This window comes from Notamacropus eugenii, chromosome 1 (genome assembly GCF_028372415.1).
Source record: "Notamacropus eugenii isolate mMacEug1 chromosome 1, mMacEug1.pri_v2, whole genome shotgun sequence".
NCBI classification, from domain to species: domain Eukaryota; kingdom Metazoa; phylum Chordata; class Mammalia; order Diprotodontia; family Macropodidae; genus Notamacropus; species Notamacropus eugenii.
The window spans coordinates 744,173,383-744,196,556 of record NC_092872.1 but is presented as its reverse complement, the minus strand read 5'-3'; the positions used below and the strand labels follow the sequence as shown (position 1 = coordinate 744,196,556).

Genomic DNA, 23,174 nt, shown 5'->3' with positions numbered 1-23,174 from the left:
GTGGGATTTCACAGAATCACAAAATCTGGAGTTGGGATTTCAGCATCCATTTTATAGTCCAATTAACATATGGAAAGGAATCCCTACTCCAACTTAGAAGTGGCCACCCAGTTTGCTTCCTTGGCTGGATCTTCACTCATGCTGGCTAATCGTGGGGTACCCTCCCCCCAAATTCTCAATGTTGGAGACTTCCCTCTAATTTACTCTATACATAACTTGAATGTGCGTAGCTGTTTGCAATATTGTCTGTCCATTAGAATGTGGGCTATTTAAGGGTACTGAAGGATTGTAACCTCTTCCTATCTCCAGGTTTTACTAATGTAATGTACCTTGGTACATTAATAAATGCTTAACAGAAGGCTTGTTAGTCACCTGATTACAGCCTTATTTACAGAAAGGCTGGTCCAACCTTAGCCAGAAGCACACTTATACTGGGCCCCTCAATTTGTTGTTAAGTTTCAGTCAACTCCAACTCTTGGTGACTCCCATTGGAGATTTTCTTGGCCAAAGATACTGGAGAGGCTTGCAATTTCATTCTCCAGGTCATTTTACAGATGAGGAAACTGAGGCAGACAGGGTGAAGTGACTTGCCCAAAGTCACACAGTGAGCAAGTGCCTGAGGCTAGATTTGAACTAAGATGAATCTTCCTGACTCCAAGCCCCACACTCTACCGTACAACCTAGCTGCCCTCAGAGCCTCAACATGTACACTCAATAACTAAAAAATCAACCTTAATACATCAAAAACTAATTTTTAAGTTTTGCTATTGTTTCACAGCAATCTTAGAGTGCACAATATCCCAACCCAGTCTATTTTAAAAGAAGGGTATGCCTTTGGATGAGCACCAGTTAATGCTTACAGTACCCTCCAGAGTATATTTACCAGGTGCCAAGTTTCAAGTCGAACCATTCACTCCAGGCCAGTTTCCCAATGACACTACTCATTTTTTGTAGCCTGCAGGCAATTTAACCTAGATCTTTGGTTGCAATTTGTGAGCAGCACAGGAGGAATTTCAAAGCTTTATGTGGATCATAGGGCCAAAAACTGGAAGATGGCATCCTTAGCTTTTAAACCAAGGTGCTGACTCCTTGGCCTAAGTCCTTCTTTCCACTCTACTGCTGTTGGGTGTGAACCACAATACTTTTGGATAGATGATCATAACATATGCCATGGTGACCTGAAGTCCTTAAAGGCTGCAAAAGCTGAAACCAAACCAAAAAGCCTTGCATCTGCCAACCCATGAGCAGACTAAGCTCACTGTAACAAGGCTGACCACCAGGAAAATGGCCACTAGGTGAAGAGGAAGTTTGAGCTGCAGCCACTCCCAGAGGCCATCTTAATATACCTAACATGTAGAACTAGCTTTAAGGGGTAGCTGAGTTCTCTGTCACTGAAGTTCTTCAAGCAAAGGCTGCAGAGACTCACTCAAGATGCTGCAAAGGGATTTCTTGGGCAGCTAGAGGACAGAAGGCATCCCCGAAGGGTCTTCCCATGGAGACACTATAGAGTTAATAGGATCTGCATCAATGAAGGGCATGGTCACACAGACACAGACAAAGACAAAGACTGGGTGCCTGGGATATTTACTGTGCTCAGAAATGCACTCTACCAGTTCAAAGTCTTGGAGACCCAGACACTTTCAGGGCTTCCTTACTTCAAGGTTAGCTTTCTAGCTGCCTCCAGCACCAAAATCCTCTGAACTTTCCCTGCCAGAGTCCGGTCTTTGGTAAGTAAGGAATCAAAGACTAAAAAAGCAGGCATACCAAACACCCCCATTCTCTTTTATATCCCAGACAAAAGAAGGAGGGCATGAAATGATTAACTAATAGAAAAACCCAGTTTTGTGAGAGCTTTAATGGCACAAAATGTTTATAACTACAGCTTATACACATATTGTAAACTGTATATAATGTTACAAAGTGCTAATAACTAAATCGATGAAGAATGCAGAATCACTTTGGCTCAGTTAATTCCAATCATTTCATCAAATGGTTCAATTTGTTGAGAGAATCTGAATGGTGGTCTTCAATTTACAGTCAAACTCTGCCGCAGTGAGCTAACTCGCTCCATTTTTCACTGCTTGAATCTAGGTATTTTTGCTCGATCCTATTCACAAATATTTTAAGCCAGTTTTCATTAAATATAAGAAAAATGAAGCCTGCATTTATTTCCAAAACTGTAAACAGATATAAAGCTTTTAAAACAACATTTAGCTTTACAAAATTTCAACTGTCAATAGTTGAAATCCTTTTCAGATAACACATTGATCTGTTTTTGTTCACTCAAAGTTTGGGAGACCAAGACTTCCCCCCCAAACCTCTAGCAGGGCTATCAATAACTACTGCCTTGTATCATCTTATGATAACAAGCTCTAGCCATTTTTATTTCATTAAGATTCTAAGAACAGTTGATTTCACAGCTACTTGAGAAACAATAGGACAGAGATGGATTTCTTTTCAATGGTCGAAAAGCTGTAAATATAATCAAGTTTCAAACACACTACACATAAAAACCAACTATTTAACCTGTAAAGGGATGTGATGCATTTATTTCTCTTAAAAACATGTCCCCAACTTTAAACAGAAATCTCTTCCTCCCCCAACCCTTGACTGTGCCAATCTGAATACAACACAAGGTGTCGTTAGTCAGTCCTTATGAGTAAACTAGCCTTTTCCACTTATATAAGTTTTAAACCATGTGTTCAATACCACCTCAGTGAACAGCCTCCCCAGACTTCTCAATCACCTCCAAATGAAATCCAAGATGTATACGTGAAATAAATAGGTTCTAGACAGCAAATCAAGTGTTACCACATTCAGAATTCAGATGGAGAAGAGAAATAACAAAGACATCTAAAAAGAATTAATTGTTGCTTTTATTTGGGCCCTGGCTCATACCTTACAATGTTTTCTCAAATGGTAGGAGAAAACGAATTTAAGCATAATCAAGAAGTTATTCCATCCTTGCCATGGCCAGCTTTACTAATACAAACAAGTCAACTAAGAATTAAATTCTGCATTTGGACTGTCTGTTCATTTCTGCCATAACACATCTACTTTATAAAATGATGCAGAAAAAAGTTTGATGGAACAGCTTCTGCAAATTGGCCAAACTGGCTGTCTTAGTATTTTACTCACATCAACCTAATGCACTAATTAAATGAGCAAATTGCTAGTTTTCAAAGTTAACGATGGTTCTCTAAATAGCCAATATTAAAATCTATATCATAAACAGTAATTACTTATATATCAAACATATAGTAGTATCCTTCAGAGTTCATGCTACATGTTCTGAAATCCGATAAAATCTACTTGAGGACACTGGAAATCCTGATGCTTCCTAACAATTTGGTACTAAAGCTTCACATTTTGAAGAAGGAAAGTGTCACTGACGGAGAGGCAGTGCTCCCCAAATGCAGAGTTCAGTAACGTACAGCAGGATGCCTCGGGGGCATCCAGCTTGAGGGTCCCTGGCATTGCCCTGGGGAAGATTGTACAGTAAACAGTAACAAGAGGGAGCTCTGGAAGAATATCAAAAGGGACATTATTTGAGGATTTGGTCAACTGCTCCCCATCCCCAGGACGGCTCCACAGAGCAGCCCACCTGCTTGGAATGGCTCTGGAGGCCCAAGGGGGTCTTTAATGGGCTCCAGAAGAAAAGAAATTTCCAATAAGAAGAAGCCTATAAATGCACCAAACACACTAGAGAACTTCTCTTTAAGGGGGAATAAAGGAAAACAATCTTTAAGGGAAGAGATGAAAAATAAAAACAACGTCACACATAGCAGGAAAAACTCCCAACACCAAAGTCCCAAATGCCAACTCTTCTCTCGTCTAGGCCTGGGAGCCTCTCTATCAGAAGTAAGGGTTCTGCACCACAGAAAAGCCAATGTTCTGATAACCCTCTAGTCACCTGACGTCAGGGCTCGGCTGGTCTGCAAATTTCCAACGTGCCAGCCAATACCGGGAGGCTTGGAGAGAAAATGGCCCCAAAGCTGGTTTCAGATACATTTATTGCCACAGACTACTTTTTTTGTATTTCTTTTTCTTGTTATAACTATAAATTGTAAGCTTATGAGAGCTTGTCTTTGTCTTGAAAAATCAAGGTTTGACAGGACACTTGCTAACCTGCTTTCTTTGTAAAAGAGTGATGGTCGTTGTCCTAAAGCAGTCAATATTTCTACAGGGATGCTGTAGCTCTAACTCAGGTGGGATGTAAAAGGGCTATGGAAAAAAAAATCACTTGCTGGTGGCATCTGCGTTGAAAAGAAGACTTTGCAAATTTCTAGACAACAGTAAACTGTGAGGAAACTCTGAGGGTCTTACAGGCCAAAAAGGGAATGAGGTCATGAAAATGCCTCCCAAGAGTTCGAATAAAATACTGAATCCCAAGAGGAGCTGGAACGTGGATATGTAAAAAGAGGGTCGAGGACTGGGGCATGCTTAGAATGGTCTCAAGTTCCAATACACTAACGTGACAGGGACAGCACTTCACAGGGCACGCACACGTCCAGGGCTCTCCTCTCCCTCAGTAGGTGCTAGCAGATGGGGAACTCAGTCGCTTTCCAATATAGATGCTGAAAAGAAACACAGGGTGTTATATTTCACCTGCTTGAAAGTTACATCCCCTGAACCACATAGATGATGAGCTTCTGACAGAAGAAAAAAGCATTTATGGGGCATCTACTGTGTGCCAGGTGCTGGGCAATGTGCTTCACAAACATCTCACGTAGGAGGCTAGAGATGGGGTACTTGGCCCTAAGCCTACAATGCCTCCTTAGGACTCCCAGTCAACCTTGCCATCCACTCTTCCAACATTAATAAGGGCCCATTGACATTTACATTTCATGAGGTGCTTGGTCACCTACTACGTGACCTTACCAAGTCACACCTTTGGGGGCCTCGCTTTCCTCTTCTGCCAAACGAGGGTGCTGGACAATCTTCACTAAGAACTGGACAGGAAGTGAGGAACAGCAGACTAGGCACCCCCAAGGAGAACAGAGGAGGTTCCAAGACCAAAGTCAAGTCAACAGGCCCCTGCTTCCTCCTGCTCCCCCTGCCCTCTGGAGAGGCAAGGCAAGCTGTTTTCATATTTTAGCAAACTCAAGGATGTTAAATTGGTGTTGCTTATATCTGATCTTATTCAGTTGCTTTTTCAGTCATGTCTGACTACATATGACCCTAGTTAGGGTTTTCTTGGCAAAGTTACTAAAATAGTTTGCCCTTTTCTTCTCCAGCTCAGCTCAATTTACAGATGAGGAAACTGAGGCAAACAGAAGTTAAGTGACTTGCCCAGAGTCACATTGCTAGTGTCTATGGCTGGATTTGAACTCGGGTCTTCCAGACCCCAAGCTCAGCATTCTATCCACTGAACCATCCAGCAGCCCCTCTAGAGTAGCTGCTTAATCAATGTCTGTTTGCTTGTTTCTGCGATTAACTGCTTTCCGATCAATGGAGAGAAAGCAGCCCCAGGAAGCTCACAGGCAAAGCTGCCCTCCAATGAGGTGTCCAATGGAGTGACTGAAGCAGTGCCCTTCATTCCCATGCCTGTTCCTCCCACTGCAGGCTCATGTAAATCCTTCCCTGTTACTGTCCGGTGGCTCCGTCTGTAGCCCTCACCCACACAGATCAAGCACTTAAGGACACTCTAAAAAGACAACACACTGCCACATCAACCTGATCAGGCCCCAGATAAGTGGAAGAAATTCTCCTGGGGTCCTGCAATGCTGACTTCCTTAAAGGAGAGAAGCAGAGCTCGGACCAAGAATTTCACTGCTATAGTGAATTCCCAAGTGAGGAAATTCTCCACCCCTGCAGATCAGGCCAGCAATTTCTCTGCAGCAAGTCATCTTAGTTCCTTGGGGCAAGCAGAGGAGGTTAAGTGAAATGCCCAAGGTCACACAGTCAGGACTCCAAGCCAGCCAGCTCCAGAGGCACGATGCTTCTCATGGCAGCTGTTCTTTAGGTTACACACAGGACTTGGCGATTTCTTGTATCTTTCAAATATTCTTGCCAATCGTTAAGTCCAAGTTGACAATGATATTCCGTTTATGCATGAAGGTAATTTCCCAGGCCTAGTCCACTATACAACATGCCTAGAACATGAATGGGCTCATGAATGAAGGCTAAGGGAAATCTGAAAGTCAATACTTCTCCCTCTGATGACTGCACACAGAAGAAGGGAAAGTCTACGGCCCCTGCCAACTGTAGATGAGGCATTCTCAAAGACAAGTGTGTGTTCTACCATCTCTGGAAGGGGACAGCTATGCAAAACTCCTCAATTTTCAAGCCATCTTGATATTAGAGATTTCTTAAATATTTGTTGACAATGAATGTGAAAATAATCTAAGATAAAGACAAGTTTTCACTCCAAGTTGTTAACAGTGCTTAACCTGCTACAAAACTAAGCCGGGGATAGGGAACCTGAGGTCTACGGTCACATGTGGCCTTCAGCCCTTTTGCTGAATCCAGACTTCACAGAACCAATTCCTTCAATAAAAGAATTTGTTCTGTAAAACTTGGACTGCATCAAAAGGCCAAGCGTTCCCCGCCCCTGAACCAAACCCTCTAATAATAACGCCCTGGAATTATCTGAATAATCTGAATAAATCTGAATTATCTGGAATAATCTGAATCTGGAATTATCAGAAGCTTTTTGAAAACACATTCTTTGCATTACAATCAATAAACATTTAGTAAGCACCTATTATGTGCCAGACACTGTGCTGAGTGCTGGATTACAGGATACAATGAAAGCGACAAACTGAATAATGTAAGCATTCACATTTTCCCATGTACTTACCCTAGTCCCAAAGCCAAAACATGAGAGATGAAGAGTGACGGAATGAACACTTTAAGAAATTCTGCAGAGAAAATGCCCCCTTTCTTCATGGCTCCACTTTTCCTCATACTTAAAGAAACAGAACGTTTAGGGTGCCGGAAGTGGAATTCCCTAATGAAAGAAATACAGAGGGAGAAATGGGTCAGGAAGCCTGTGATGACAAGGACGTGAGGAGAGCCCTAGAAAACGGTCAGGTCCAATGACACAGCATGGGGGAAGCAGTGATCCATGCTGGCTCACTCACTTGGGGGGGATGTTCTCAGGCCGGCTGGACCAGTCCGATACCCAGTCCACACTTTTCTGCAAAGCCTCTCCTTCTTTTTCTCCTTCTGCAGCTTCTTCTTCAGACTGGGAAGGAGAATTCACAGTTTAATACAAGAAAAACCAAATCAAGCCACTTCAGATACAAAGAACAGCTAGCTCCAGCGCCAGAAAGCAAAAAGGCCACAGTTACTTCGGTTATCATGAGGACCATCCAAGAAACTGAACTGCATAGATGCTGATGAATACTGGCTGCTGGTCTCAAAGTGTTACACAAGTCAAGGCCTGATAAATATTTAACGTCTTCCTAAGAATTCAAGTAAAGTAGTTTAAGAATGTAATGCTAGCCAAAATAAACAGCACAGGAAGTCAAAAATCAGCAGTAAAAATTATGAGGTGCTATTTTTAGACCATCACTGCTCAAAGTGGTCTAAACAGTTATCTGAAACTACCCTACAAACCAATTTGACTCAACCCAAAGGGATTTGGAACATTTCATTTTCCTTCTGACTTTATTCACAAGCTAGCTTATTAAACACACGGGTAGAGAAATTCTTCAATTTTTAAAAATCACAATCAAGCCCAAAGCGAGCAGATGTGAATTTCCAAAGGAGCCCCTGGAGAGCCTTCTATGAAACTTGACGCCATGGATCCAAAGGTAGTCCATATTTTCCTTGAGGTTTTCTGAGACAGTTGATTTGAATTAGGTTCCAAGTAAGGCTCTTAGTGGTCAGTGAAATGGGGAAGCCGGGCACATCCAAAACAGAATTTAGAGCTGAAAAGAATTCCTGAGATCTGGTCTCATATCTTCACTTAACTCAGGCCTAGAGGAGGGATAACTTGTCCTGAGGATTGCTGGAAATAAGGAGCAAGTAACAAATTTGTAACTAAAAGCCTAACTGCCTGATTTTAACGCATAACCACATTAATACAGTTCACTGCTTTGCTCTTATATCTCTCCACGAAAGTAATTTTAAAAAGTTGTTTAAAACGTTCACTAATATGGAAACATCTTCAAATTGGGATCATGCAACCAAATGGCTTTGTTCTACATGTAAAATATAAGTTTCCTTTTAAACAAGGGCACTTAACCTGGGATCCAATCTTTTTAAAAAAAATATTTTGATAACAGTATTTCAATATACTTGATTCCCTTTGTAATCTTATGTATTCTATGCACTGAAACACATTCTGAGAATGGTTTCAGAAGACCACAGAGGTGGGAAAGGAGGGGAGGTCCAAAGTCCACAAAAGTTATTTTCGGGACTCTTGTAATAAGGTTATGATCCCTACCTTAAAGAACACAAAGTGGCTTAGACCTAAGGGTCTGCCCAGCCCAGCCCAGGCCTCCTGCTCCTCAAAAGGACGCAGTCATCCTTGCTTGTCTCCACTTCAGAAAAGGAATACACACTTGTTCAAAGCTCGACTTTCCCTGTATCACTGGCGTATGGGCTAAAACCACAAATTCATCTGAAACCTGCAGCCGACTTGGGTTTTGTAATCTGCATCACTTCTTGGGGAAGAAAGAAGCTCACTTTTTATTTTTCCTAAATTTACCAACTGGGATTTAAGAAGCATCCTAAAGTTCTGGTTTCCACGCTATTTATTACATTATATGCATCAACATTGACTCTCGTCTCAAGGCAGACCCCCATCCCAGTGTTTCTATGTGCCCTAGCCTGGCCAGGATGGCATGCGTGCGTGCGGCCTGCCAACATCCAGCGGACTTTCTTACTACAGCAGCACACAGCTTCAGTGATGAATTCATACCAGACCCAAGATTCTTAGATCAAAAGTGACAGCTGAGAACTGATAAAAGTACAGACTGAGTTATTCTCTTCCTTCCCCTTTATTATCTAATTCTGCCATAAACTAGCTCTTCTCCTGGACCTTCTTTAGTCACTGAAGCAGCATTTCAGTGAATGTCACCTCTGGCTTCAGCAGGGATACCTGGGACAGAGGGTCATCCTAAGATTTAAGGCTGGAAGAGTTCTCGAGTGTGGACTTAGTAGGCGCCTCCTCATTTTACAGATGAGGGATTGAGGCCCAGTGAAAATCTGTGACTTGTCCAAGGTCACACAGATAGTGGGAATATTTATCAGGCTGGGAGTCAAACCCAGAATTCAGCTTCCAAATCTGGGGTTCTTTCCAGAGAAATACGTCTTTATCTCTATTGTTTTGTTTGTAAGCTAATTTTGTAACCTTCAGAAAACAAATCTCTCTTCTCACCCCATCCCTAATGACCAACTACATTTTCTTTTTTGTTGTCTTGGTGTGGCAACTTGTCAAAGGACTTTTTCCCCTGTTCATTTCCCCCCCCACTCACAGAATGAATGCCAGAAGATTGGTCAAGTATTGTTATTCCTTGGATCAAGAAGGCTGCCTTTCCTCCCTTGGTGCAAGGTCAGCAATCCTCAGCCTGCTTGGCCATTGTGGAAGAAGGGTTTCCTGTGGAAGTCTTTCTATGGCTAGAGTCCTTACTGGCCCTCCCCTTTTGTGGCATTCATTAAGGCAACTGGGGATAGGCAACAGTGACCAGAACCCAGTAATTTGTCTACATTCCACTCGTCAATTAGGACTGATATACTGTCTCCAAACTGTCTGCTTCAAAACACAATTTAGAGAAATCTTTTTTCATGAAAAACCAAAACAGAATTCATTTAGCCTCAACGCTGTTCCTGAGCAAAGGTTCCACCTTGCTATAATGTCCCAAAGTCCCAATGCACAAACTGTGGGTTCCATGAGAAAGGCTTCTCTTGCTGTCACTGCACTATGCAGGCCCTACTCCTGACAGGCTCCCGGGAACCTGGTGAAAGGAGATCTGAAAGGAGAGTCTGACATGTTTTGCTTTTCAGGAAATGGCAGAAAAAGAAGAGAGGGCCTGGGAGGAACTAAGGCTCACCTTACTATACCCTAGCTCTTCCCAAACCTGCGACTAGCTCTCTAACTACTGGGGCATTCTACCTCTCTGCCTCCTTCTCTCCTGGGAATGTCACTGTGGGAAACAGTAGAGATGAGAACTTTCAATCTCTATACACAGGTACAAATGAACATTGCCAACCTCACTAAGTTCAAAAATCAGAAACCAAATGACTCATTTATTTCAACAAAACTTTACTTTTATCTATTAAGCAAAATGTATTTATTTTCTGAAAAAGGAGTTTTCATTTTGCTAAATCTCACTTTGAATGAGAAAAGGTACCTGAGAGCTATGGTCCCTGCTGGTGTGCATGTCCACATCAAACATTATCTGACCATCTTCTTGTGGGGAAGGGCTGAGGGGAAAAAGGGTGAACGATTAGTTTTCATTCTGCTGGAGAGAAACCAAATGACCCAAAGCTAAAGCTTACATCCTTCTCAAAGGAGACTTCAGTAGGGAATCAAGGAACACCTCCCCAGTTCACACCTGCCCCCCAAAATCCCACAATGTTGTCAGAAAGCTGAAGAAAAAGGGAATAAACATAATCAGTTGGTGAGAACCATTTTTTAAAAATAAAAATAACTAAGAGGAAATAAAATTTTCATCTAACGCATCAAGTCCTTTCAGAATTTTTTTTTTCCAATAAAGGCAGTTTCCTTTCAATAAAAGAATGTGGCCTTCATCCTGTATCACATTTTTTCTCTTTTTAAACAAATAAACAATAAACAATATATAATATAATAAATATGATATACTATATACTATATTACATGTAATAAATAATAAACAAATAAATGAAATCCCACTTTGAAATACGTTTTCCAAGCTTACGGAGCGCAGAGACGGAAGGCAACAGCAGAGGCGAGTGTGCGCGCTCGCACTCTCTGACCTGCACATGTACTTAACAGGAATGAATGGCAGGCATCCAGTGCCTCTCCAAAGAAGGTTGTGACCTCTAACTCTCAGTTCCTAAAGAAAGCAATAGCATATGATCCTAAGATCTGTAATTGTCTCTGGATGAATAGAATTAAGTAAAAAATTCTGTGCCTTCATTAGGACAGATATTCCTTCCACTGATGCTAATCTCAACCCCACAATGACTTAACAATAACTATTCACGTAGCACTTTGAAGTTTGCAAAGCATTCTGTGGGAAGCAGGTACACACTAGAGGGATTACTATCTCTATATTATAAAGAAACTGAGGCTCTAAGAGACTAACTCCAGCCCAGAAATACAAGCATTGTCCACTCTAAAACAAAGGCTCGAAGCTGATGGTCTCAGAACTTTCTATGGCCAAAGACTCACCACCCTCAGACCAAACAGGTTCTGAGCCTCCCAGAGCCTTGCTGGGCAGGCCCTAGCACAAAAGGCATACACTTCATCACCAAGACTGTCCTAGAATCCTCTCCAGCTTGGTATAGTATGCCAGTGTACTTCTATGAAAATACAGGATCATCCAAAGTATCTAGCGTACCTCACAACCAACTGGATGACCCAACTACCAATTTAAGAGTGGCAGGTGCAGAAAGTTGACTTTGGCTCCCAAGGATCAGCTGGAGCTGGGCACCTCACCGATCCTGTTCTGGGATCTCACAGTCAAAGGTCAGGCTATAATAATGGTGCTGAAAGGGTCGGCAAAGTGCTTTACATACGCTACCTGATTTTACCCTCAAGATGAACCTGAAAAGAAGAAAACTAGACGTCTCCTGCCCCTTTAGGGATGAAACCACTGAGACTAACAGGATCAATGTGCCGTGCCATGGCCACACCCCTCCTAAGGGCTGGAGGTGTGCTAATACAGTTCTCAGAGGTCTTTCCTCTTCATCATGGAGACTCCCTTGTTATGATAATAGGATTAACGTCAAGTGGCAAAGAGGTAAGAAGAATATTAGAAGAACCCCCAGCCCTGGCCTCCATTCTTGACCATCTAGCCCACTGGCACTACAGAAAAAGCAATTCCACAAGACGCACTGGGATTCCTTGAGGAGTTTAAATGAGTGATATAATAATCCTGATAGTGTCAAGCCTGTGCCAAGAGTTTTACACATTTCTCTTCTGATCCTCACAACCCCCCTGCAAGGCAGACACTCTTATTAGCCCCATTTTAGCAAACAGCTTAAGGGCCTGGCCCAGGGTGCCACAGCTCCTACGTGTCTGAAGCCGCATCTGAACTCAGCTCCTCTTCCCTATCCCAGGAACAGCGGTCTGGTCATTTTGAAACCTAGCAATGTTAGACAGAAAAGAAGGCAAAGGTGGGTCCGGACCCCACCGCTAGGCTGATTCAACATGGAGTACGCGGGCTTCCAGTCAACGATGATTTAAATACTATTATCACAGAAATCAACCACTTCAGGTCAGTTCTTTCTGGCAGGCAGGAAGAAGATGAGATCTGGCTTCCTGGAGAATGTGATCCAGAACACGTCGTCAATCATTTGTGAGCTCTTTTAGGAATGCTTAGGCCAATGGGAAATGAAATGTCAATTCAGAGTTGTAGAAGTGACTAACCTCTACTTCACTTTCTATTCAATCACCCCATATTTACTACATCCCTGCCTAGGGAAAGAGACCACATAGGGTGCCCGGAAAATGAAGCCTGAAAGAACCCAAGGATCCCTGCCCTTCACAAAGAGATGCTCCCTTGGTCGGATGCCAGTCACATGGCTAGCAAGAGCACGCTACTTTAAGGGGGAGGGGACTCTGCTCTCTAGCATCAGGGAAGGCTCCTCAGCAGAGTTGGGGCTTGAACTGTATCTTGAAGGACTGAAGGATTTTTAAGACGTACAGAAAGAAAGAATATACTCAAGGAGTGAAAGGAGAACACAAAAGCCTAAGTTGGGAGATGGAAAATCCAATTCAGGAAACAGCAGAGGGCCAAGATGGCTGAAAAGCCAAGTGTCCATTATCTGCTGAAATGGCTGGAGGCAGACTGTGAAGGCCTTTTGATGCCAGGTGAAGCAGTTCTCCTGAACTAGGAGCCCCCGAAGCTTCTTACAAAGGAGAATAACATAGGCAAATCAGTGCTTTCAGAACATTCTCAAGCAGCTATGTGGAAGATGCATTGGAGAGGCTAGGAGCCAAGTGATTATTACCACAGAGCTGAGGAGAAGAGGGCAAGAAATGCAAGATGCCATGGAGAGAAAACTGACAAGACCTGGGGAATGACTAGAGATGGGGGTGTGCGAGGATTTGGTGGAATTATTGGTCAAGGATGACTCCAAGGTTTGGGAAAGCTGAGTGACTAGGTGACCACATTCATAAGCTACATAATAAACAAAGAAGGGCTCCACAGAAGAAAACTCTCTAGGCTGGAAAGGAAAGGAGTTCAACTTCTTCCTTTACTCACTGAAAGCAGCTGGTGAAAAATGACATGTCCTCTGCTCCTGGGGATCCTGAGTCACATAATTCAATGCACGGTAAAGGTCTATTACCTAGAACCTGAGGAGAAAACCTCAGTTCCATATTAGAAAACTTCATTACTGGTAGCCACAACTGATATTAAAGCCAAGCTGGATAAACAATGAACTGCTGAAGGCAGAGGCAAGAGGAGGTCACTTTCCATTTACTGAGTGTGCTTTAAGAAAAGCAAAACAAAAACTAGCCACAGACTCCTCTTAGGTACAGAGGCAGAAAGTTCTTCAATTAAGCCCCAAGAACATGCCTACACAAGGGAATGCTTAGAACAAAGCCATGTCCTGCCTCCTTTGGTGAACCATCCTGGTAGACCCCAAACAACTCTCTGGCCCTGGACCAAAGCATTTCAATGAACTTAATCAGCCAAGACTCAAAAAAACAAACAATCCAATCAGCCAACATCCTCCCAAGTTTTAAAAAGAGGCATACGCCAGCAACTGCCTGGTCCAATAATGGATCTGCACTGACAGGAGACACCTGACAGACACATTGCATCCAAACGGAAGCCAGGCCTTTGATGAGCTCAACTTCAGACCTGCTAGGAGTTTACCCCACAGAATGCCCTGGCCCCCACCACCTTGTTTACCTGTCACAGTGAGAGCTGCCTCTGGAGCTGCTCTGGCCTGACTCGTGCTGGGCATCCAGGAGGATCTTCTCCATGTCTCCATTGTGAATGGAGGATGAGGAAGGCACATGCTCCAGACCCCCGTTTTTTCCATTTCCGTTCCCGTCACTACTGTTGCCGTTCATCTGGAGCTCCACCCAGGAACCTGTGGAGCAAGCCAGATAACTTCAGTTGGAACCAGCGTGAAACAGAAACTTGCCACGCACAGCACACAGATGTAAATATGCTGAATCCTGATAACAATCCTGGCTACCCAAAGCAGACACAAAAACACTGAAGAAAAGGTGGAGAAAAGGTACATATTGATTGAGGGGAGAACCCTATGTATTGATTATCACAGTCATTCACAGGATCAGTCACTCAGCTTAGAGGAAATTGAAAATAAAAAATTTTTATTGAGAAATTATCTTCACTCTTTAAATAAACAGGGAAATCAGACCTTCTTGTCTTTCTGGTTTATAATATCAACGCTTAAATATCGTAGTCACTCTATAATCCATAGTGGGCCTCAGCTGTTAACTCTCCATCCATGCATGACTAAGACATAACAAAGATCTTCAATCAAAATAGTAACTACTGACATTTCTCAAATGTTCACCACTGTATCAGACTTTCACAAATTCAATTTAGAACAAAAATTCTTAACATAGCCCAAAGTAGGCTCAAAAAGCCTAAATTTGTTGAGTTCTGCGATAAAAGAGACCTGTGAGATCAAGCCTAACCTTGAGCCAAGTCCAACTAGTTTTGGAGAAGGAAATGAGGCTGAAGAGGTCAAGGGGCTTCCTGAGGTCATACACCAAGTTAGTAGCAGAACTGGGCCTAGCCCTGGGGCCTCATGGTCTACTCTAAGAAGCCTGCCCAAACAGCCCAGAAACACACCAGCTGGGATCTCCAACAGACTGGCTTCTTTTTCTTCTCTCTTCCTCTCCCTTCTTTCTTTACAGACACATACCTTGTGACCTTGTCTTATTTCCCCTGTCCCATAGGTTCTTCCTTTTTCCTGGGTTCTTCTGGGGCTGCTTTTGTACACAAACTCAACTTCTGCTGGAGTCTTACCATCCTATTAAAAGCCTAGGAAGCTGCAGAGCTCAGGGGGTGGAGCCAATAGGAAGAAGAGGAGGGGCCATGCTAATGAAAATATCTGGTCATCCCAGGAAGTTTTTGAACTCAGTGAACTTTTAACTCTAGTCACTCTATACATGCAGGTAAGTTTGAAAGTCTAGACTCAGTCAGGGCTAGTTTTAAAGAAAAGTTATTCTACCATCATCAGGCAAGTAAGGTGCATTTATCTTTTCCCCAGCCCTATTCCCTCCATATCAAGGTAGGGAAGCATTGGAGAGATGCATTTCTCCCCAGAAGAAAACCCAGGTCACAGAAATACCAAAGAAAAAGGAAAAGTACCTATGTGGACAGAAATATTTATAGCATCTCTTTTTGCACATCAACTGGGGAATGATTAAACAATCTGTGGGATATGATTGGGATAGAATACTATTGTGCTGTACGAAATGATGAGCAAAATAATTTCAGAAAAACCTGGGAAAACTTACATGAACTGAGGAAAACAAGTGAGCAGAACCAGGAGAACGTGGTACACAACAACAATACTGTACGAAGATCAACAGAATGGCTTAGGTATTCTCAGCAATACAAAGATGTATGATGAAAAGTTCTATCCACCTCCAGAGAAAGAACTAATGGTGTCCGACTGCAGTCTGAAACCTATTTTTTAAGCTTCATTATTTTGGGGGTTTTGGTCTTTTTTTTTTTTTTTAATGCAACATGGTTAATATGGTAATGTTTTGCATGACTAGACATGTATAATTTATATCAAATTGCTTGTCCTCTTGAGGAAAGAAAAGGGGAAAAAGGTAAAGAATTGGGAGCTCAAATTTTTAGAAAACGAATGTTAAAAATTTTGGCTTACATGTAATTGAGAAAAAAATGAAAAATCAAACATTTACAAAAAAGGAAATAGCAGCTGTTGATGTGGGAAAACAGGTAAGCACATCCATACCAGGCAAACCTCCTAAACTTCTGGGCACTACTTCCTACATGTACCCCTGAGCAAGGCAGCCAGCAGGGGATCTTAAAACATTCTAACACCTGATTGTCAATAACTTTGTGGCGTGTTTTTAAAAAAAAAAAAAAAAGGCAAATACTTCCCAACTGCCATTATACAAATAAAGACAACCAAGTCCTCAGGGTCACATGGGGAGATAAACGGCAAGCAGATTTGACTGTATGGCCTCTAAGTTCAACGCTCTTTCTATGAATTCAGAATAGAGTCCTTCAACCCTTCACAGTTTCTTCCAGAATCTTCCATGACTGCCTCAGCTAGAAATAATTTCTACCTAATATGATTTCATAGCACTTTAAATTACTCTTAGTTAGTGGCACTACAGCACTTTTTCTGGAGGACGATTTAAGCTCCTAGCAAGCAGGGGCTGTGTGTCCTGTCTTTCCCAGTGCCCTGACCAAAGGGTACCAGGCTCTGAGAAAGAACTGGGAAAATGCAGAAAACACCCAAAGGATCTCCTAATCACTGAGGCTGGGCCAGACAAAGCAAGCCTTTGGAGAAGGACGTTCACTTGACTAGAAAGAGATTCTGGCAATCTGTAGACACAATTCCTGATTTCTGACATTTCCTGGAAAGTTGTAAATGTGCATTTGAGGTGTCCAATCTCAAGGGGGAGAAAGAATAAGCTCTGGGAAAACAAAAGAACAGCCACCGCCTGTTCTGTTTCTCAAGCCTGTGGTGTTGGAATAGCCTTCCAAGTCTACACTTGACATCATTCTGTCTTTCTAGGCTCCAGTTTGCTCATCTAAGGAATGAGAGATCAGAGACACTCAGACTCAGAAATCAAAATAAAGGTCAAATTGAACCCCCTAATTTTATATAAGAAACCAAAAACGTGAAGTTAATAACTTCCCTGAGGTCCTGAAAGTGGCAAATAAAGGCTTCTTTCTCTCCAGCACCTCCCAGATCTCCGAGTCTAGGTCTATTTTGCCAAATATTCATGCCATGCCACTGGCTCATCTCAATGAGTTTTTGGTCTCATTATTTGTCTATGTGGGCAAAGACAGAAGCAAAAGTTTTTGTCCTTCAGTGGAACTGTGCATACAGATGAGCAACAACACATATGGTTAAGGGATGATATTTTCCCCCTTAAAGAAATATTCAGATCAGTTATCTGAGTCAGTTAATATACATTTAGGAAACTGCAAATTAATATCTAGAAAATTGCCAAACAACAAGCTATTGTATAGGAATGTATACGTATATGCAATGATTTTTTTAATCATTGGGAAGTTACCAAGATTTTTCTTTGAGGCTAACGCTATTTGGTTTTCTTTACTAAATAATGAAATTCTCCAAGTTTCAAAGACATGCCTCTCAACAGGAATGCTTCAGTTTCATGTGCTCTCACACCAGCCAAGTGAAATATGCCTTTAGCAGGAGCCAGATATGCCCTTTTCCATCTACCTCAGGTCTTTCTTAAAAACAACCTTAGAACTCTCAATTTCACCTAAGAAATAAAGCAAAGAAAGGTCTAAAAAATCTACATAGGAACAATGAAGCTGACAATGAAACGTGGGGGGGAGAAACTCAAACAAGTGAACTTTACACAATGAATAATTTTACTAAAACATTTTTAGCTCAACTGAGGACTTTATTAAATTAAAAATGTGATTTAATGATTAAGTGCTACTCTTTTAAAAAAATCAGTTTTGTATGTATATAAAAAAATGGCACTGCTTTTTCTGCAGTAACAACATTTTTCCAGGGTAAGCTTCTGGGAGTGGCTGAGTTGGCATCTCAGCAGGCAAGCTACGTTCAGAACTGCACGTTTTCAGTTTCTCGAATACCATAGACATGTCCAGCTAATGACATTCACAATTATGACTACATGCACTATTAAGCACTGCTGTGTCTCCTTCACAGTTAAGGATAACCAGCTCAACAATTTCTTTTTTTGGGGGGGAGGGGGATCAGGGCAGGGAGAGAGACAAGACTGAAGAAATATTTCCTTCCCTTCTCCAATCCCTTTAATGGTCTCACACAGTGACCTGACCAAGAAGATGGGATCTTTCTACTCAAGTCTGTTCAGTCCTTTCTATAACCAAATGTGTTCCCAAACCTTCCCAGGTGAGACTTCCAATTTTAGCAATAAATATGGTCCATGAGAACCAATGAGGGGCTTCATTTCAACTCTTACTCTGAGAAACAGTGAGGCTCTTGGGGTAGAACTGGGTCAGAACAATAATAGGTCACATTTCCATAGCATATCCCTATTTATAAAGCTCATCCCACACACCAATCCCATCAAATAGGAAGACCATGTCACAGATGAATAAACAGATGCTCAGAGCAGTGATTTACTTCCTATCATGCCCAGTAAGTACTGGGTGCCAGTATCAAAACCATTTAAACTCCAGTCCTATGCTCTTTCCACTAACACCATACGGACTCTTCCAAAATAAGGTTTCACTGAATTTTATGAAATGTGTCAGCCCCTCTTGAAAGTGGCACCCCTAAAACAAACCCTGACACTTCTATAAATGCATGTGTGCTTTTTGTGTTATGCTGACCCAGCTATAAATAAAATAGGCCTTTGGATCACAGTATATTAGGAACCCCAATTAATTTGGGTTTTTTAAACATATGATCATCTCTATTGAGGTGACTGAGTTCTCTAGGTAAATTTATGTCGGTGGTAGGTCCTAGGAAACAGGAAGGGTTTTGAATCTACGAATGAGCTTTAAGCTCCATGTCTAATGTCTGAAGACCTGCCCAATGGTCATCATGCTGGGCAATTTTCTCGTCCAGAACTACCCAGGAACTGCCTACTCCAGCACAGAGAAGGTATGCCCCTAAATAAATAAATAAATAGGGATATTTCCAAGTGTGGGACAATAATAGCTATTGTTTACATATCACTTTAAAATTTGAAAGCTCATTCACAGATAGCCCAATCAGGTGGGTGTTATCTTCATTTTACAGATGAGAAAACTGAGGCTCAGCGGCCAAATGACTTTTCCATGGTCAGAAAGTCAGAGGCAGGATTTGAACAGAGGTTCCCAACTCTTACTCTGGTATGCTATTCATTCACACTGCCTCAAGAAGAATGAGCACGAGGTCACACATCTCAGCCACGCAATGAAGTATTTCACCTTACCATGGCTATCTACAGATAAGAAAACTGAAACTGTAGGATTTTTTAAAAATCTAGTTGAAATATGGAAGCGACATGGTGAATGTCATAATCACATCATTGTATCTGTTTGCAGGGTTCAGGATTAAAAAGAGGGGGAGGTCAAAATATACTAATATTAAGATTCTTTTTTCTTCTTTAGAACCAAAATAAGAGGAATTTTATTTCTATATTACACAATGGTCTAATTGAGACACATCCTTGAGTGCCGCACTTTTCCAATGCTCTCTAGCTAGATGCAGCCTTATGCACCATCTACTGAGACCTCACACCAACAAGGCTATTTTGTAGGAGAGGTGGAAGTATATGACAACTGAGATGTTTGCGAAAGCTTGTGAGCAGGTCAGCACAGTTCAAGGGGGTTAAATGCGGAAGCACTTCATAAAGTGCGCTATAAAGATCTAACCTATTATTATCATCACCAACAGATTCCCTCCCAGCATCAACCTAAGATTAATTCCAGGGCAAGAAGCACTTAGATTCCAGTGGATTTCACTGCTTTTGAGGAAGGGTCTGCCTCCAGGTCCTTGGGAAACACCTTCGGGGAAGGGAAGCGCACCACCTGAAGACTAGTGCAGGCTCCTTAACTCTGTTTTTGGAGTAGGACTCAACTGGCACAGTGAATAAATTCTTTGCTCAGAACTCAAAAAAAAAAAATCACTTGAGGAAATCAATACAGGCACTTGTTTTGTTCAGCTCAGGACTGAGTAACGAGCTAGCCAAGGAACTGGACTTCCCAGTGAGAAACAGGAGGGCAATAATTGAAAACAACATTATCTAGATAGTTTTTCAAATAACTTTTCAAAGGTTCCTCCCCTCTATTTCCTACAACGTGACATTCTGGCTAGCAGATTTCCCACAGCACCATCCCCATATCTCAAGTACAGAAGGCTTTCCTTCCAGCAGGCTGTGGAGGGCCAGAATCAACGTACTTGCCCCTGATTGGCCAGTGACATTAAGTCCTCCTTGGGCACGGCATGAAGGCCAACATTCACTACAGTCTAGCCCCAGTTTCCCTGGCCTGTGGTCAAAGGGAAACGAAAAACTTACTTCTTTTTGCGATGGAATGTACTGATCAAACACTTTCCTTTAAAGCAATCCTAAAGTCATTGTCACAAAGGACAAAACTGAACAAAAACTTTCTTAAGAGAAAATGTTAGTGGTGCTTTCATTTACATTATCCCGCGGCTGAACTCAAGGATGGTAATGACCAACAAATTCTGGTCCCACAGGAAAGAGCAGAGAGCTAGAAGACAGATACCGCAGGTACTATCAGATGTGATCATTTTTGTCACTGTTTAAATATTTCTTCACTACTGACCAGATTTAAGTGGTGTGTGGGGATAGGATGTTGGGGAATAATTATGATGTAAAAAAAAAATAAAGGCATAAAAGGAGTCGGTAAACATCTTTGCTTCTTTTGTTGTTAGTCATTCCAGTCAAGTCAGACTCCCTGTGAGTCCATTTAGATTGTTCTTGGCAGAGATCCTGGAGTGGTTTGCCATGTCCTTCTGCTGCTCATTTTACAGATGAGGAAACTGAGGCAAACAGGGTGAAGTGACTTGCCCAAGGTCACACATCTAGGAAGCGGTACGAGGCCAGATAGGAACTCAAGTCTTCCTGAGTTCAGGCCCAGGGTTCTGAGCACTGTGCCAACGAGCTCCCTATCCCTAACCCTGCTGTGTGAGGGCAGGGCATTGGGGGAAGGGCTATAGTATAAACTGAAAAGAATTTCTAGAGATGTGAATTCATATGAACACAACTGATATAGGGGGTAAATCTCCCTAAATTTGAGGAAAAAAATACAACCTAGAAATACACCATATTTCCAAGTATAAAATGAGTTTTAAAAGAAGAAGAAGAAACCCAAACATTCCAAGTTGCTGGCCTTAAGGGGCCTGCATTCGAATCCTGCTTCTGAGTGTAAAGTCTGGACAAGCACTCACCTCCTCTGCTAACTACAATCACCTCAACTGCACGCAGGGGTTAATAATGTTTTTAAATGTATAAAAGTGCCCAAGATCACAAGAGGAAGGCCATTATGTTGAAACAGTTATCAATACGTTCATAAAAACGTGCCCGGGCCCGTTAAAGATTCCTGCTCCAGAAGATGGGGGACAAAGGCGGCAGGACTCGCTTCGGAACCCTGCGGTTCCACTCCGGCCTCCCGGACTCGGGCAGCTCCTCGGAACCAGCACCAAGGCCTGCCAGCGCTGCCCTCTTGGGGGCCCCTCACCCCCAGCTTTGCCAGCCCAGTCACAGACAACATGAGGCCAACCCCACTCCCGACACCTGGCACGAGGCGGGCCCCCAAAGCGGACCGCAGCGGCTCGGCCGTGAAGCCGCAGGAGAGGAGGGCTCCGGACCAGTCACTTCACTTCCTGGGGGGCTAAGGACCCTAGAACCCCTGCCGATGAACCCAAAGCAAGTGCAGACGAAGCCCGGAAACAATCCGTCAGCACCGCCGGACCTTTGGCCGTGACCGGGGCCTCTGAACCGAGCTGCTGGTGCGGACCGGGGAGGCCGAGCGGGGCCGGGAGAGCCCCCCGATCTCCTGGCCCCAGACGCTCAGCGCAGATCCAGGGCCAGCCCCGAGCTCCCCAGGCGCCGGCATGGGGACCCTGGCCGAGTCACCTGGCCGCAGCCCACCCCGAGGAGCCCCGGCCTCCTGCCTCCCTCCCCTCCCCGGCCAGCGCCTCTCCCCCCGCCAGCGGCCCCGGGCAGAGCCCGCCCCCGGCCCGCTCGGATTGGAGCGGGCCCGGCCGGGCGGCCAACCACAGGCGGCTGCGCCCCCCCGCCCCCGCCCCCCGCCCGGAGCCCCCAGGGCCTAGACGGGACCCTCGGACCGGAATGAGGCTGGGGGCGGGACGAGGAGGGACGGGCCCAGGAGTGGGCGGCCGGGAGAGGCGGCCGGAGCCGTCAGTCAGGCCGAGAGCTCCGGCAGCGGACCAATGGGCGCCTCCGGCGGCGGCGCGTCCCCGCCCCCGGCCAGAAGCGGCGGTGGCGGCGGCGGCAGCGGCCGCGGCCGGAGCTGGGTGCCTCTTCCCATCCCCCCGGCACTCACTGTTGAGGCCCGCGGGCGGGGCCAGCGGCGGCTCGCCCTCGTTGTTGTTGTTGTTGTTGGGCAGCGGCGGCGGCTGCTCTACCAGCGGAGACGACATGGTCAGGAGGCGCGAGCGGCGGCGGCGGCGGCGGCGGCGGCGGAGGAAGCTCTGGAGGCGGCGACGGCAGCTCCGGCTCCGTCTCTGGCTCTCGAGCGGCAACACAACAAGCCCAGGCCCCCGCCCCCTCGGCTGCGCATGCGCAGCCCCCACCCCGGGGCATGACGTCAGGGCCCGCCCCGCGCACGTGACCACAACACAGCCAGCCGGCCATGTGATAGGAGCGGGCTAGCACGGAGTCGCTGAGCTCAGGCCTCCCCTCCCCCCCGGGGCGGAGCTCCAGGTCGACCAACGCGCCACGCCCCTTCTCCAGAAGCTCCTGTGGCTCCCTAGGGCTTCTAGGATCCTCCGCCAACTTCCCCGTCCCGCCCTAAACGCCCTCATCTCCAGCCTCGGGGCCTTTGCCCAGCCGACCCACGGCCCTCCTCTACAGATCGCTCTTTCCCACCTTCCACCCCAGACCCCCAGGGATCCAAGCAACCTTCTTTGCCTTGTGCCCGGAGGGGTCATCCTCCTCCCTTTGGAACGTGAGCTCCGGGCTTCAGCATCCCCAGCTCGCCCGGCGGGCGGGCGGCCGGGTTCCTGAGCACACGGCTCCTCCCCCAGAACTCGGAAGGCACCTGGGGGCACCCGTGGGGGCGCCCTGGCCTGGCTTTGTGGGCCCGGGGCGGGCTCCTGCCCAGCACCTAGTACCTGGTCAGTCATGGCAGCTCCTGCGACCCCCGTTGGGGTGTTCT

At 44.5% G+C, this 23,174-nt stretch overlaps 1 protein-coding gene across 2 annotated transcripts; it reads right to left on the bottom strand.

The window, feature by feature from the left end:
• Positions 1-1,837: 1,837 nt before the first annotated feature.
• On the bottom strand, positions 1,838-22,600 carry BNIP3L (BCL2 interacting protein 3 like). Of its 2 annotated transcripts, none has more exons than XM_072638062.1 (6): positions 22,341-22,600; positions 14,022-14,205; positions 10,305-10,377; positions 7,086-7,189; positions 6,803-6,952; positions 1,838-4,577 (listed from the first exon to the last, which is right to left on the bottom strand). In XM_072638062.1, exons 1-6 carry the CDS (start codon positions 22,435-22,437, stop codon positions 4,529-4,531), a joined length of 657 nt encoding a protein of 218 aa, XP_072494163.1. In that variant the 5' UTR covers positions 22,438-22,600; the 3' UTR covers positions 1,838-4,528. The 2 variants fall into 2 exon arrangements, with proteins under 2 accessions (XP_072494163.1, XP_072494188.1); XM_072638087.1 differs by lacking the exon at positions 22,341-22,600 and adding an exon at positions 15,013-15,152.
• Positions 22,601-23,174: the final 574 nt, after the last annotated feature.